General features: G+C 46.0%; 2 protein-coding genes and 1 long non-coding RNA gene across 5 annotated transcripts; 1 reads left to right on the top strand and 2 right to left on the bottom strand.

Moving 5' to 3' along the window:
• Positions 1-203: 203 nt before the first annotated feature.
• Positions 204-4,978, bottom strand: CELA2A (chymotrypsin like elastase family member 2A). The gene is made up of 8 exons (NM_001032390.3): positions 4,915-4,978; positions 4,263-4,351; positions 3,397-3,494; positions 2,883-3,011; positions 2,066-2,202; positions 1,283-1,428; positions 1,008-1,160; positions 204-362 (listed from the first exon to the last, which is right to left on the bottom strand). The coding sequence occupies exons 1-8, from the start codon at positions 4,955-4,957 to the stop codon at positions 345-347; spliced, it is 813 nt and encodes a 270-aa protein (NP_001027562.2). The 5' UTR covers positions 4,958-4,978; the 3' UTR covers positions 204-344.
• LOC107054939 lies at positions 2,584-9,944 on the top strand. Of its 3 annotated transcripts, none has more exons than XR_003071574.2 (4): positions 2,584-2,855; positions 4,889-4,965; positions 6,464-6,594; positions 7,940-9,944. It is a non-coding gene; the product is annotated as an uncharacterized LOC107054939 (long non-coding RNA). The 3 variants fall into 3 exon arrangements; XR_005841473.1 differs by having other exon boundaries at positions 4,144-4,965; XR_006931994.1 differs by lacking the exon at positions 2,584-2,855 and having other exon boundaries at positions 3,839-4,965.
• Positions 8,544-13,430, bottom strand: KIAA2013 (uncharacterized protein KIAA2013 homolog). The gene is made up of 2 exons (XM_015297207.4): positions 12,352-13,430; positions 8,544-11,714 (listed from the first exon to the last, which is right to left on the bottom strand). Exons 1-2 carry the CDS (start codon positions 13,328-13,330, stop codon positions 10,855-10,857), a joined length of 1,839 nt encoding a protein of 612 aa, XP_015152693.2. The 5' UTR covers positions 13,331-13,430; the 3' UTR covers positions 8,544-10,854.
• Positions 13,431-14,942: the final 1,512 nt, after the last annotated feature.

Raw genomic sequence — 14,942 nt, 5'->3', positions numbered from 1 at the left:
TTCCTCGCCCCTCTACCCTCAGAGTTGTTCCCATGGCTCTCCACTCTTCTGATCCTCGCTCCCCTCACAGCAGGCTCACATCCCCCAGGTGAATATCAAGCTCCATCCCGAGGTAGGGGAAAGGCTTTAAAAGGTCCTCAGCATTATCATGAAATACGTGCTCCTCTCTTGACAGTGCACAAGAAGAAATGACAGGCACACTCTTTCATGTTGCAAAAAACAGTGTTTATTGCAGTTAAAAGCATAATTTCCCAGCTATCAGTGATCAAAGGTGTCATGATTATGACTTCATTCAAACTGTTGTTCTTGGCACTGTTCTCATCTGTCACGCAGGTCTCTCTAGATTAGTTGTTTTCTATAACCTACACAAATGTAAAACAAGACACAAATCAGACCATGAGAGCCACCTATTTGTGGGCAGTGTGTGTTGTGTTTGGGATGTGGGTTTTACAAAAGTGAAACAAGGTTTTTGCTCCTCGGCCACTCTTGAAATTAAGGTTTCTATTATCTTAAAAAACAACCGATGCTCCAGACTTCAGCAGCACGCATTGCCTTCTAGGATGCGACTGTAACAATCAGTGTTATTGATGGGTATCAATCACTTCTGAAGTTGCACCAATCACACCATTAGTGAGTGTAAGTCCATCTCTAGATTGAAGGAAAAATGCATTCCTAAACATCAAGACCTATGTAAAAGTGAAATTAATTTGAATAACTGATCGCAAAGAGGATGCTTTATTTTTGCTTTGGGGATGGTTTTCATGCTGGTAAGGGCCTGCCTACAGAGATAGCTGCTTACATGCAAAGTACCATTTGAATCAAAAGTGATACAGTTCCCTGAGTAGATGGCAGAGCTGTCCAACAGATAACTGTCAAATAACTGTTCAGGCACTTTTCCTTGAGAATACATGGCTTTAAGATAAATGTTTCTCTTCCTGGCTCTCCAATAATGACCTTAGAAATTATCAAGTGTCACTATTCTCTAATAGCAAGGCCTAGAGCTTTACCTTCTTGATCCAGCTGTCGAAAGCAGAGACCCGGGTGAAGACAGAAGGCTTCTGATAATAGTTGCAGCCAAGAGAAGAGCCAAAGCTGACAATACCATGCACTTCCCATGCACCATCTGCATTTTGACAGTTCAGTGGACCACCAGAGTCCCCCTGAGAAGAAGAGGAAACGTGGTTAATGGCGTGAGTAGTTCTTCCTTGTGTTTTAAGCTTTCCTTCCCATCAGGCCGGGTTGTGTTAAGCCAAGCCCTGAGAGTGGTGTTCTCTGGACTCACGTTACAACTGGAGGTGATTCCATCTCCACCAGCGCACACCATGTTGGTTTTCACCGTGCTTCCCCACCAGTTGGTCTTGGAACAAGTTGCATAATCTACTACCAGCAACAGGCCTTGCTGCAGTTCATCTGGGAGAGCTCCATTTGCTGGGAAGTAACGGAAATGAAGGAGTCATGATACCAGCTGGCAATGAAGGAAGAGCAAAAGTGCACTGCTAAGCTTCTCCCAGGATCTGCATGCTATTCCTCCAGGTAAGAAACTTCATCTGGGCTGTATAATTCATTCCTTAGCTGCATTCTTTCATCAAAAAAAAGAGGCCATAACTTACCAATAATTTGTGTTTCACTTATAAATGTCTCTTTGTTAGAGAAACAAAGGGCTCTTTTTTGTTCAGAATTTGCTTACTGCTCTGGGAACTGCTGCTTGAGCTGACACTTCTGCTGAAACCTCTGGGATCTCTCTTTACATCTGTTCCCTTATGTGTCTTTCCAGTTACTCAGCAGTGTGTATCAGGATTAGATAATTCTGTATGCTGTTAACATTTCTGTCAGAACAGCTGCTGAAAACCTAGTAAAGGGCCCTCTAGTGCATTACTAGACCCATTACAAGCAAAATAAGTTTGAAGGGCAGAGAAAATTCATATTGCGAGTGAAGTGGGTCCCGATGAACTTGGGGTTAAGGGGATCGTGATCATCACCAACAACCTTTTTCCAGTCAATCCCAAGGAAGATGGCAGTGCTGAAGGCCTTTGCTTTGCAGTTTTGCCCGTCTCCCACTACTCACTCTGCAGTCTTCCCCATCCCGTCACGTAGCAGGCAGTGTTGGATGACAGGATGCTTTCTGCAGGAGGGAGGCAGGCCAGCTTGATTTTGTCACTCAGTTCAACGTGTTCGGTGAGTTTGATCAAAGCAATGTCATACCTGTGGTCATACGCACATTTATGAGAGGGCTGAGGGGATGAAGAGGACTGCAAATAGTTAAGACACAGCAAAATGACAAGAAGAAATTATTAAAAAAGAGAAACGCAAGGGAGCAAAAAGGCCACTGCATAAGCAGTAAAGATTCCTCTGTCCTTAAAGCAGTGGGGAAATCCATGCACAGAAAGACTGTTCGCTACAGATCTGCCCACTTTCCTGCTGGCAGCCCTCTGGAATGTTTCCTTTATAGGTTCCCTTCACCAAAAACAGATGCATATGTGAGGACCAATTACAGGCACCTGGAAAATGAGATGGTTTCTTTGCTAATGCGCTCAGCCCACCAGCATGCACAGGAGTCCTTCAAATTCCCTACAAAGGTACTAATGCCGTTTATCAATCATATTCCACGTTTATGCCATTCATGCAAGATGTTCAAAGTGGTGTTTAAATTGTTTGATCAATTCATTCCCTTCTGCTTTATGAAGGAAATTATTGCATAGAACAGCAGTTTCTCACCAAAACATGAACATGCAGAATGGCAGCTCAAAATGCAATTAATCAATTAGCAATTAATATGGGAAGCTCTTTATCTTCTTTCAAGGAGGAAAGGTATGGACTGGAGTGAACACTTTGAAGTCTTTGAAGTTTTCCTATAGGTGAGTAAATACTTTTCACCAACTTACCCACTTGCAACGCTGAACCGATTCCATTTCTCATGGACAATGATTTTTTCTGTGGAGGCTGTGACAGATCCTTGCTCCTCAGCTTCTAGGTTGTATTTTCCAAGAAGCACTCGATATTTCCTGGTAGAACTGGACAAGAAAAGAGCTAACATTCAGCTGTGTTAGTTATCAAATTATCAGATTGTCAGTAATAACATGCAGCCAATCCTTCCTATTCCATGTGACTATCTCCTCTACCACCTCGTGATGCCATAACCAATGTGTAGTGCATGAGCATATTCAAGGACATATGATAACAAACCACAGTGGGATTGTCTCCATGGAAACAATTTTGATGATGGGGCAGCATATTTGTACCTGATCATTTCTTTTATTTTCCTGTAGTATGAAGAGTGGACAAAACATGGAGCTCTTAGATGGGAAGGAGGGAACTGGCATTAATATGATTTTTTTTCTTCATCTGTCTCTGGTCATGCACTGCTTTATGAGCACAGACTTTAACTCAATGGTTTACCTGATGCAGTGTGCAGCTGTCAACACCCAGTTGGTTGCAATGAGGGTTCCTCCACAGGTGTGATACCATTTACCACTTGATTGATATTGAAGAGAGGCCTAGGATCAATATATATCAAGCAAGGCTCAGATTTTTGCTTGCTGATTTTTCCAATGTTGCGTTTTTCTTCCAGCACATGTATCACAACTTGCCACTTGGAGGTAATGAGAGGTTTTTAAGCTAGAAGAGCTTCAAAGAATCTTAGAACCATCAAGGTCAGAAAGACCTCTAAGAGTATCTAGTGCAACTCTTCACCTACCCCCAGTACAGCCCACCACATCCCTCAGTGCCACATCTCCACATTCCTTGAACACCTCCAGGGATGGTGACCCCATCACTTCCCTGTGCAGCTGTGCCACTGCATCACTGCTCTTTCAGGGGAGTTCTTTTCCCTAATATCCAACCTGAACTTCCTCTGGCTCAACTTGAGGCTATTACCTCTCATCCTATTGCTGTTACCTGGGAGAAGAGGCCAACCTCCACCTCACCACAACCTCCTTTCAGGAGTTCCTGTCTTCAGGAGAAGGTTTTCCTCCTTTCCTATTATTCAAAAGTTTGTTTTTTTTTAATGTTTGGGTTTGGTTTTTTTTCCCCCCAAAGTTCAAGTCTGGTCCAAACAGAGCATTTTGTTTGCTTCAAAAATCAATTTGTTAACTCAACGTACAACTGCGTTCCAGTAGGCATTATACTGCCCACTGAATTTTACAGAATTCCTGCTAAATATGGGCTGGTCTACTGCAAGAACATGAAGACCTTTCTAGGCAGCAAGATGTGGCACACGGGGTATCACAGCTCTAAACATTTCAGGGAAGCAGATAAGGACTCACCTGCCAGGGCCAGCTGTATGGTCTTGCATCTTCCCCTCCAACAACTCGAGACACAGCAGGTGGGTAGGCAGGAACCCCGCAGCCAAGGGCTGGAAAACATACAAAGATATGTGTTTTAAAAGTAGGTACTGAAAAAGAATTCTGTAGGAGAGGTTGGGTTTGTTCGTTGTTCTTTTGGTTTGTTGGTTTAATATAGACTGTGTTTGTATAGAATGTTGAAAGGCAGAGATACAGCCTACAATTGGATGTGTTTTGGGTGAAGATACAGCCATCAGTCAAGGCTGAGCAATGTTATATAAAGCCTATTTGTTTTTTGTCAGGTAATCAAATCATGTTGGCTCAGCCAAGTTCTCATGAGTCAACTGAGATGTAGCTCATAGCAAATGCAAAACAATCTGGCATGGATTGACTGTGTTATAGTGTATTCAAGCTAAGTAAAATAACTTTTTGCTGCAGGCTGAGAGCAGTAATGCTGCTTGAACCTCTGTGATATGAAGAGAGTAATGTAGTATGTAGTTGCCGTTTTGAGAAAACCTTTTAATTAACAAAAGCAATTAATTAATTCTCATTCTGCTTTTTCAAAAAAAAAAAAATTGCTATTAGATTTTAATTCATTTTTCTTTCAGAACTGGTGTTGAAATTGAGCACATACCTGCAGCTGCCAGAGTCAGCACAGCAAAGAGGATTCCAAGCATGGTGCCAGGTAACTGCATGCTGTGGGCTCTGCTTCGCAGCTTGTTTTATATCTCACCTCTGGGAGACGTGACTGTTCTGATACCAATGGAAAACGGTGGGATAATTTTTTATATGCACAAATGCTTAAGGGGAAGGAAAAAGACCAACCATACAGATGGACCTTGAATCTGGGCTAAATATACGACTTCTGCTAAAAGCGATTTCGACTGAGTTGCATGTAATCTATAGCAGTTGTTTGTTTTCCCATTGCCTTGAAAGTTCATCAGGAGGGTGTTTTATGAATGAAAACATTAATGAGTTATTCTAACGCTTGATAGTATGTGAACAGTAACGCTATGTGATGTGTTCAGATAGTGATAGATATCACAGAATGGCCCGGGTTGGAAGGGACCTCAAGGATCATGATACTCCAACCCCCCCTTCACTCCCCGCCACAGGCAGGGCAAACAACCTCCCCATTTAATACCAGCCCAGGCTGCCCAGGGCCCCATCCAACCTGGCCTTGAACACCTCCAGGGACGTGGCATCCACAGCCTCTCTGGGCAGCTGTTCCAGCACCTCACCACTCTCACAGTAAAGAACTTCCCCCTGACATCCAACCTAAATCTTCCCTCCCTCAACTTAAAACCATTTCCCCTTGTCCTGCTGCTATCTACCCTTTCCAAGAGTTGCCTCCCCTCCTGTTCATAGGCTCCCTTCAGGTACTGAAAGGCTGCAATGAGGTCACCCTGCAGCCTTCTCTTCTCCAGGCTGAACAAGCCCAGCTCCCTCAGCCTGTCTTTGTATGGGAGGTGCTGCAGCCCTCTGATCATCTTTGTGGCCTCCTCTGGACCCTCTCCAACAGCTCCCTGTCTTTCTTGTACTGGGGGCCCCAGACCTGGATGCAGTACTCCAGATGGGGCCTCACAAGAGCAGAGTAGAGAGGGACAACCACCTCCCTGTCCCTGCTGGCCACACCTCTTCTGATGGAGCCCAGGATACCATTTGCTTTCTGAGCTGCAAGAGCACACTGCTGGCTCACGTTCAGTTTTTCATCCATCAGGACCCCCAGGTCTTTCTCTGCAGAGCTGCTCTCAAGGACTGCTCCTCCCAGTCTGTATGTATGCCTGGGATTCCTCTGGCCCAAGTGCCAGACCTTGCACTTTGCTGTGTTGAACCTCATTAGATTCACCCGGGCCCACCTTTCAAGTCTGTTGAGGTCCTTCTGAATGGCATCCCTTCCTCCCACTGTGTCAACTGCACTGCACAGCTGTGTGTCATCAGCAAACTTGCTGAGGGTGTACTCAATTCCATCATCGTTGTCATCAATAAAGATGTTAAAGATAAAGATGTTAAAGAGACTTGAACACATCCGTGGGTTTGGAATCATTTCCAGACACCTCTTCCAGCTTTAGCTGTTGTGTGATTATGTGATTGCTTGAAATTTTGTTTTATTCTGCTTTATTTTTTGAGAGAATGGCAATTACTGCTTTGTGCTGACTGAAAAACTGTATCTTCTTTCCTAGACCAAGTTGCATTGTGTTTCAGCATGCCATCCTTCCTCAATAAAACCAGCTGTGATTGCTTTGGAGCAGATGTTACAAGGAGCACAGAGAACAAGCTGTCTGTGATGATGGAGGAATGCTGGTTCAGCTTGGTGAGCCAGACTTCATTTCTTTCATTTCCCTTCAGTTCTTAGACCAGTAGCACTTCCCTGGAAGAGAACAGGGTTTCTGTAGTACAGCAGGTGGGCATTTTCATGGCCAAAATCAGCATGCTGGCCTGCTGTGCAATGCTATGTCAACTTGTTAGTAAACCACTTTGTTTTCACAAGAAAAGCAAGCATTTATACCACAGCCAAAGAGCTGCCACAGAACTCCTTAGTGTGGTAATTAACAACTGGACATTGGAGATCAGTGACTTGATATCACCACTTCTCCTTGTGTCTCTTTCTTTCTCCTTTCCTTCCACTACAGGAATTCTCCATCACCCCTCCATCCAGCTTCCCTTCTCCTGAGAAAGTTGTCACTGCTTATTTAAAAACCAAACATCTCCATCCCGTAAACCAAGTTACAAAGGGCAAACTTAATGGGATAGAAACGACTATTCCAATATCAGCTCTACAACCACAGCTGTCGTTTTCTTCTACATACAGACAAAGCTAGAGGTTTCCAAATGGCAGAAATAAAACTGTTATTTAATGTCAGTGCTAACAAGCAGCAAAATCTGATTTTCATAGCATTCAGCAGTAGGTAGATTTGGATGAAAGATGCCCAGAGCACACACGTGGAAGGCAGAAATATGTAATGCTTTGCTGTTTCTTTTTCCTTCTCAAGAATGCATTATCCCACCAAAACAATGCTTTAAATGGATGGTTGGACTGGATGATCTTGGAGGTCTTGGTGATTCTATTATATGAATAGTGCTTGAGTGAGTTGCATACTGAACTCCAAACTGAATCAACCAAACTCTGTTCTGGAATTTTGTGTTTATTATGTGACAAAAACAAAAGTCTGGATTGACCAACCATAGAGTTGAGGTCATAAAATACTGAAAAATCAGGGATTAATTGGCTCTCTTCTCAACACCTGAATTTATACACATGAAACAAGCTGTGCTTTCAGCTTCCATGCAGCTTTCTGTATTCTGTTTTGCCACTCTTTCTTCATTAAATAACAATGAAAATTAAGTATAAATTCTGGATGTTCAATTACTATTTCAGTTTTCCTTCTTTGTGGGTATGGTCATAAATATGGAATTGTTTGTTTTTTTTCCAAGCATTTTTACAGTCATTTCACAAGCAACTTTCTGCTACAGTAGGGGAAACCCTTTTCTCTCTATTTCTCCCTTTCCTCTTTGTAAAGGAATTCTAAAAGTTATTATTTCATTGCCTGGGGAGGAGTTTAATAAGAATCACATTTGTAATGGAGAACCCCCTCAAAGCTTTTTTGTTGTTGCTCCGTTTCTGCTTTATGTAACAACTGCTGATCCATCTTTTCCAGGTCTAGTCTGAATAGGCTGAAGTATCTTTCTTGCACTCAGTGGACATCATATGTTGGCAGCTCTGCTTTCATACGTCAAAAACCTCATCCCAATACTGTGATGGCTTGGAAACAGCTCCTGTCTTTGTGCCAGATGTTTCACAGAATGTAAGCAGCTCATGGGGCTTCAGTAAGAAAACGTACAGGTACTTCCAGAGTGTTAAAGCATAATAGCTAATAACTCTGTCCATGTACTTAATGTACAATTTATTAGGTAGCCCTTTGGATGGATCCATTTATGTGCGTTCTTCAAACTTAAGCTTGGTCTGCATGCCTCCAGATAGAACAATGTTACCTAGAGCCAGGGAGTGAAGATTAGCACTGTCCCGTGTTTCTGTTATTGTGTTTTCCAGCTTCTGCCTTTAAAATTGCCTTCTTCTTCTTCTTCTGAAGTCTCCCTCTTGGACACATTCATATTTTGTTTTCTACACAGTACTTTCTTTAAACCCAAGCACTGGTGTAGTTGATGTAATGTAAGGCTTGGATGTAATATAAGGCTTGTTCTAACTGAGCAGAGAGTAAGGGAAGGAGAGAAGAGAGACCAAAGAAACCCACATTTCAGTGATCAGGTTAGACTGAGAAATATTTATTTAGAAACAACAGCTTTGGTATTTTAAAACCAAACAACCTTTAAATTGCTAGAAAGTGAGATGTCTCCCCCCACAGCCAAAACAAATCAATGCACAAAGCCTCAGTACGTTCAAAAGAGGAAACCTGCAGATCAGCATTTCTAAGTTCAAGTCCAGAAAAGAGTTTCTTTAAACTGATTTTGCACTCTACAGTCATATAGGCTGAAAAGATGTTACCTGCACTTAGATATCTACAGTTCAATTGACTCTCTTGTTACTGAACTGGAGGCAAAATTATTAACATCCTCCCCCACCCCTCAAGCAATAAATTAAAAAACACCAGAAAGGAAGTTATGCTGAAGTTTTCTAGTTAATTTAACTCTCTGAAGGGAATCACCATTCTTTATTTTCCTGTAAAGTTAAAAAACAAATCAAAATATCAAAGGACTCAGTATATCTTCAAGTATTTTCACCAAATGGATTACTCTTAGGGAACTCAACAGCTTATAAGGAAAAAGAGAATGTCTGTTACACAAGATTCTGGGATAAACTCTTGAATAACCACACGTTCCAAGTCTCAGATTCCTTTCTTAACAAGGCACAAAAGGATTGTTGCTTTCAAAAGGTCCTTGTTCTCAGCTGAAAAATTGTCAGATGTCTTGTGCAAATGGAGGCTGAAAGCAGGACTAAGTTCACTCGGACACCAGGAAATTCCCATTCAATTCATGAAAAGGTGCTATTTCAACACCATTAATCTTGCTTACTGCTAGAGAGGTTTTGAGCTTCAGCTGGCTTCCACTTCATTCTTGGTTTCAGAATTGAGTTCTGCGCCATCTTCATTTTAAGTAGGTCCAATTAAGACCAGGCAACAGACTTGTTTGCTGTGCACTGCAAAGCTTTTTGCAATGCCAAGAAGGAAGAGGTGTTAGGTCAGCCCTGGTGTGTAGCTGTGAAGTTCCTCAGCATCTCAGAAAATGTCAGGGACAGTTACCTCTTGCAGTGGCTAACAAGTTATTTTGTAAAAGGCAGATGGCAAGTCTTGTAAGTGACAAAGGCAACAAGATAGCAGTAAAAAAAAAAAAAAAGAACACCGGTTTATAATGTCAAGGGTACATTTCAGGATGTGTGTCAGCATGCAGCTGTGTAATTCAAATTACTTCCTCACCACTTCCTCCTTTTGCACTATGGTTTCACCATGGTCATATAATTGTAACTGCAGCTGGCTTTGATATAAATATCTATTCTACCTCTTCCATGTTAGCTTGTTTAGCCAGAAACACCATCCATCTCATTCATCAATGGATGGCAGGTATTCAGGCCTGCCTGGGATCAGGCGTGATCTGCACACTGCAAAGCCCGTGAGCTGTGACAGGAAAATGACCATCTGACACCCATCAGATTGCTGACTGTCCCCTCCCATCCAGTACATTTTGCCCAACTTCAACTATCCAAAATTCTATGTTGTGATTTGGAAAAACAGGGCATTCCAAAGCCAGACCTTCTCCTCTGACAGCTCTATTATGCAGTCTTGTTTTCCATTCCTGCTTTGTACCAACACACATCCAGAAAGTACCAGTACTAAGAGCAGAAATCACTTCAGTGTCTATTCTGTACTAAGGTTTTGCTAGCGACCTTTCTAAGTTTTCTAGGCAACTCAAAACAGGAATTTCAAATCTTTTACACCAAAGTGGGAGATGCTTGAAGTCAGAACCTCCAACTCACAGTAAAAGCACTCAGCGCTCTTCTTAAAGCAGCTATGTATGCTGTCTGAATGGGAGAAACACTTTCTCAAAATGAACGTGCTAATGTGGCATGATGGAGTATTGCAGAGTGTCTGTGTATTTATAAATGTTAACCAGTAGTCCCAACAGGTCAGCACCTTCACCTAAGAGCACTAGCTTCCATTTGTGTGTTCTCATTTGACAGCTCACGCACTGAAAGCAGGCAGACAGGCATGCACATCTCCCACACAGCAGTAAATGGCAGCTCTCTCTTAAGCATTCCCATACTGTTTAACGAGAAACATTATCTAGTGACACAGCTGCTGTGGAAAAAGGACAGAAAAGCTGCATCTGCCTTAATCTGCAGCCTTAGGAATGTTTAAGGACTGACAATGGATTTATCTCTTTCTAATATTTGTGAGCCCTACCGCTCCAATCCCTGTTCTAACACTACTGCTTGCAAGAAGATGTCGTAGATCACTTGTTGCAAGAGACTGAAAATCCTCACAATCTGAGAGACTCCCTAGGCACAGTTGACAAAAATAGGCTGACAACACTCAGAGGAAAGCAGCCAGAAGGAGCAGCCTTACACCTTACTCCTGAAGAGAGGTTTGGCTCCTGGCCCGCAATATTCATTGTAGATGAGCTTGAACAGAAACAGATGAAACAGTGTGATTAAGGAGGCCACACTGAACCAGAACAGGAACGGCAAACCCGGGTATTGCTTGGCCATGTGTTCCTCATGAGCCAGAATAGCTTTCAGGTGGAGTGTGTGTCTCAGGTCCTGCAAGTGGACCAAATCTGTCGATATATAAAGTAGTGGCGTGATGGGCTGAGTCACCATGACTGGGAACGTATGGCCTCGTGCCTCTGAGGTCAGCTCCACGGGCTCATTCATACAGCCTGCTTCACACGCGTATAGTCTGACTGGCTTGTCTTGGAATTTCACAGACACGTGCAAGAAGGGCTTTCCTTCCGCATCCAGCAGAACAGCTAAGTTAATCAAATCCTTGTTGTAATGGATCCCACGTAAGGAATAGCTATTATGAAGTACATCAGGGTCAGCCTGAAACTGAAGATGGTTTTCTGTGAACTGCAGACCTCCAAAACTAAGCACCATGCCTTGCATAAGCCCGTGGACTCCGGCTGCCACAAGAGCCTTACACCCCCGTTTCTGGAGGGTCAGCTTCCAAAGGTCTGAGAGCTGCAAGATCTGGGGCACGCTGGTCAGCTTTGCTGGCCACAGGTTCTCTGCATGCATGGTCGCGTGGCCACTGAAGCAATGGTCAGCATAGTTCAAGCTGGCTTCCATTTTTTCTCTGTCCTCACCGCTAATGAGTGGATCTAGCAGAGGAGCTGGCATGCTTGAAAGCATATAGTAGAGGGTCATGTTAACAGTCTCACTGGATGGTGTATGTGAATCTGTGATCTTCCTCATTTCAATCCCTGCAATAAATGACAATAACCAAGAGTCACAGGATCATACGTGAACATGACAATCACCACAAGAAAAATCTCAAAGGGACGTCTGTTTTTCATTGGCTGTAAAATACAAAGCCCAAGGCCATGAGAATCTTCTTTTAAGAAAGAGCATCCCTGAAGTAGCAGCAGGACAGTCCTCAACTTTCATGGAGAAGTTTACAGAAGTATAAAGACAGTCCTTTACACTGCAACTGAAGGTCAGCTCTATTCCCATCCTGCAGCTGGCATGCTGGGCAAATCAGTGAAGTCCCTACAGACATATAAGCCTGTGCATTCAGAGTTATGGTGGGAAACATTCCTCTATCATTATTTTTTGTTATGCAGTGAGGATGACTCCACTTTTCTAAGAGGAATTACAAAATAGCCTGAGTTGGAATGGACCCAAAAGGATCATCACCGTCTGACTCCTGGCTCCTCACAGGACCATCCAAAAATCAGACTCTAGATTCCAAACTTGGAATGCTGTTTTATTTTCCCACAGCTCCTGAAAGGAACCCATCAGGGAGAGGGGTGCCTCTGGAGGCCTTCCAGGAACCAGGTCACCAAGCGTTCAGCTCTTCTCTAAAGCAACTGTTTGGAGGTTGAGGATCACTTTCCTTACCTGAAATGAACAGGTCTGACCAGGTCTGCTGGTGCTCCTGGAAAAGATCTTCCACCCCCATCTGCATCACCTCCAGCATCTCTTTCTTGGCCGACTCCCTCAACTTGCTGAAAGTCTCCTCCAGCCTGGAGACCTCGATGGGCTCCGAAGTGTACACCACAGACAGCACGGTTTCATCAAAGGTAGACTTGGGTGCCACCTGCACCCGGCTCACGAGCTTCTTAGCAGCCACCACCATGAGCACCACTTTGGGGCTGCCGGGCAGCAGCAGACGGCCGGAGGAGAGCAGGAACTGCCGCTCCTCCACCTTCTCCAAGCTGGTAGCGAAGCGGGCGCCCAGCGAAGGTGCAGAAGCTGGGGCCGAAGCCTCGAAGGTGGCCACCCGCTCGGTGGGGTTGGCGATGCGGATGCGCTGAAGGTAGAGATGTGGCCGACTCCGGTGAGCCACCACCTCCTCTCGCACCGTCACGCACTCCCCGGCGCCTCCGGGACCGGCGCCCGTCTGTACGCAGCGCACCCTCCGCACGGCCCCGTCCCGCAGCGCCGCCTGCGCCGCCCGCGCCTCTCCGCGCGCTCCCAGCGCCCTCAACCGCACCAGCGCCGGGTACTCGGTGGGCAGCGACGGGCCTCCGCCAGATCCTGCCACCGACACCCAGAGGCGGCCGGCGGCTACGTCCAGCAGGAGGAAGCCGTTACCCGCCAGCGCCAGGCTCGGCCCCGGCCCCCCGCCGGCCTCGTCCTCCGGCAGCGGCAGCGCATCGCCGCGCTCGGCCTGAGCCCGCCAGGGGCCCGCGGCCGCCTGCAGACAGAGGGCGGCGGCGCCGCGGGGCTCCGCTCCCCTCCCCGCTCCGTGCCGCGCCCTCCCGGCCCCCAGGTACCAGTAGGCGACGAGCAGGAGGAGCAGCAGCAGCAGTAGCCGCCGCGCCCAGCTGCTGGACAGCAGTCCCGGCAGCCCCTTCAGCCGCTGCTGCAGCCACATGGGCGGCGGCGGCGGGGCGGGAGACCCGTCCCGTCCCGGCCTCGGCGCCCCAGCGGCCGCTTCCCGACCCCTCACGCCGCCATTGCCGCCGGCCGGAAGCGCCGCGCCGTACGGCAGCTCCGCCGCACTCGGCGGCGCTTGGCGGCGCTTTGCGACACTTTGCGACAGTTGCGGCGTCGCGCCTTCTCCTCAGCGCTCGGCGGGCGGCCCGGGAGGTGGCTTGGCGGGGTGCCCCGGCTCCGTTCAGCACAGGCGCCGTCTCTGTAGTGACTTCAGTGGTGAAAGCAGACCGGAGCGGGCCTGAGGGAGTTTTCCATCATATTAGAGGTCATTGATTCCCGTTAGTACGACGGAGCCTGATGCGGGACAGTGTTCCTGCCACGTTTTCACGCCGTACGGAGTGCAGGAGGGTGGGCGCAGTGCTGTGACCCGCAGGGATCATCGAGCCCAACTGTTCGATTTGGGCTGTTGTGGAGCTTTACGATAGCAAATGCGGGACGGGTCTGAGCCATCCCCGCTTCCTCCAGCAGCTGTATGCCAACAAGGAACGTTTCCCATCTGCTCCTGCAGATGTGTGCACAATGAGCCAAGGAAAACTTTGGACTCCAGCGCAGCTCTCAAAGACAGTAGCAAACCGTGCAGAAACCCTACGAGCTGAAATGAAACTGAAATGAAGTGTGAAATTCCTGCCCAGCTCAGTGCAGGGAGCAGCTCAGCAAAGGAGAACAGAGCCTTTCCCAACTCCCTGCCAATGAGATGTTTGATTTTTTTAGGTTAGGGATTTGTTGGGTTTTTTTTTTTGGGGGGGGGGGGGGTGATGGGGAGCGGCACACTGTGCTCTGTAAAAGGAACAGGTGAGATCTCATCCCTCGCATGTACAGAGGTTGGGTGTGTTGTGAGTCTGCCTTAGAAGCTGAGCTCTGCTCCCTTCGGCTGTTGGGAAGTTGCAGCTCTGCTCAGAGCACGTGTTGCACGTACTCACAGGAACATCTGCACTGGCAGCTGCTTCTGTTTAAAAAGACAGGCACCGACTCCAGCTCGAGCACGCAGAGCAGTGCAAGCATGGAAAGAAGAAAGAACTGTGCTTGCTGGGTTAGCGTGGCTGCAGAATGCAAACAAAGCTGTCAAATAGGGACAGAGGATGGTGGTATTAATGATGCATTCACGACTCCTAGCCCACGAAACAGCTTTCATTTTAGAATGGAGAGACTGAACAGCCTTACAGTGAGAAACTTAATATTCCTACAACTCCATAGCCTGAATTGCAGCACTTTGAGCTTTGAAGGTGAGAGCTGAACACCTCTGCTGTGGCTCCCACCTTAAATTGTAGAGAATGCTGAAGATTTATCAAGATCTTTTTCAGGGCTGCCTAAGTACAGCCAAAATCTAAAGTGAAAGTGATTTGTTTTTATTCAGTTGGTGAAACTGGCAGCATTGAAAAATGAAGTTTCTTGAAATCACCATCTTATGGAGAACTGATATTTCCTTGGGTTCATCATTGCAGTTCATCATTGGAGCTTCAGAACTGCTGTGTTTGCCTGGCAATTAGGAGGGAATTCCTACTGTGGGGAGAGGGAGTGGAAACAAGAGTGCTTGGAAAACAATCAAGAGC

The sequence above is a fragment of the Gallus gallus genome, chromosome 21, assembly GCF_016699485.2.
Source record: "Gallus gallus isolate bGalGal1 chromosome 21, bGalGal1.mat.broiler.GRCg7b, whole genome shotgun sequence".
NCBI lineage: Eukaryota > Metazoa > Chordata > Aves > Galliformes > Phasianidae > Gallus > Gallus gallus.
Note: the sequence above shows the minus strand (reverse complement) of the source record. Positions and strands in the feature narration are given on the sequence as shown.

Bases quoted from the DNA above. Each gene is read 5' to 3' on its own strand.
- CELA2A (NM_001032390.3), bottom strand. From the start codon at position 4,957: ATGCTTGGAATCCTCTTTGCTGTGCTGACTCTGGCAGCTGCAG. The intron at 4,352-4,914 runs GTATGTGCTCAA...TATGTTTTCCAG, and splicing joins GCTGACTCTGGCAGCTGCAG to CCCTTGGCTGCGGGGTTCCT. The intron at 3,012-3,396 runs GTAAACCATTGA...TTTCTTGTCCAG, and splicing joins ACAGCTGCACACTGCATCAG to TTCTACCAGGAAATATCGAG.
- KIAA2013 (XM_015297207.4), bottom strand. From the start codon at position 13,330: ATGTGGCTGCAGCAGCGGCTGAAGGGGCTGCCGGGACTGCTGTCCAGC. The intron at 11,715-12,351 runs GTAAGGAAAGTG...CATTTATTGCAG, and splicing joins GTCAGACCTGTTCATTTCAG to GGATTGAAATGAGGAAGATC.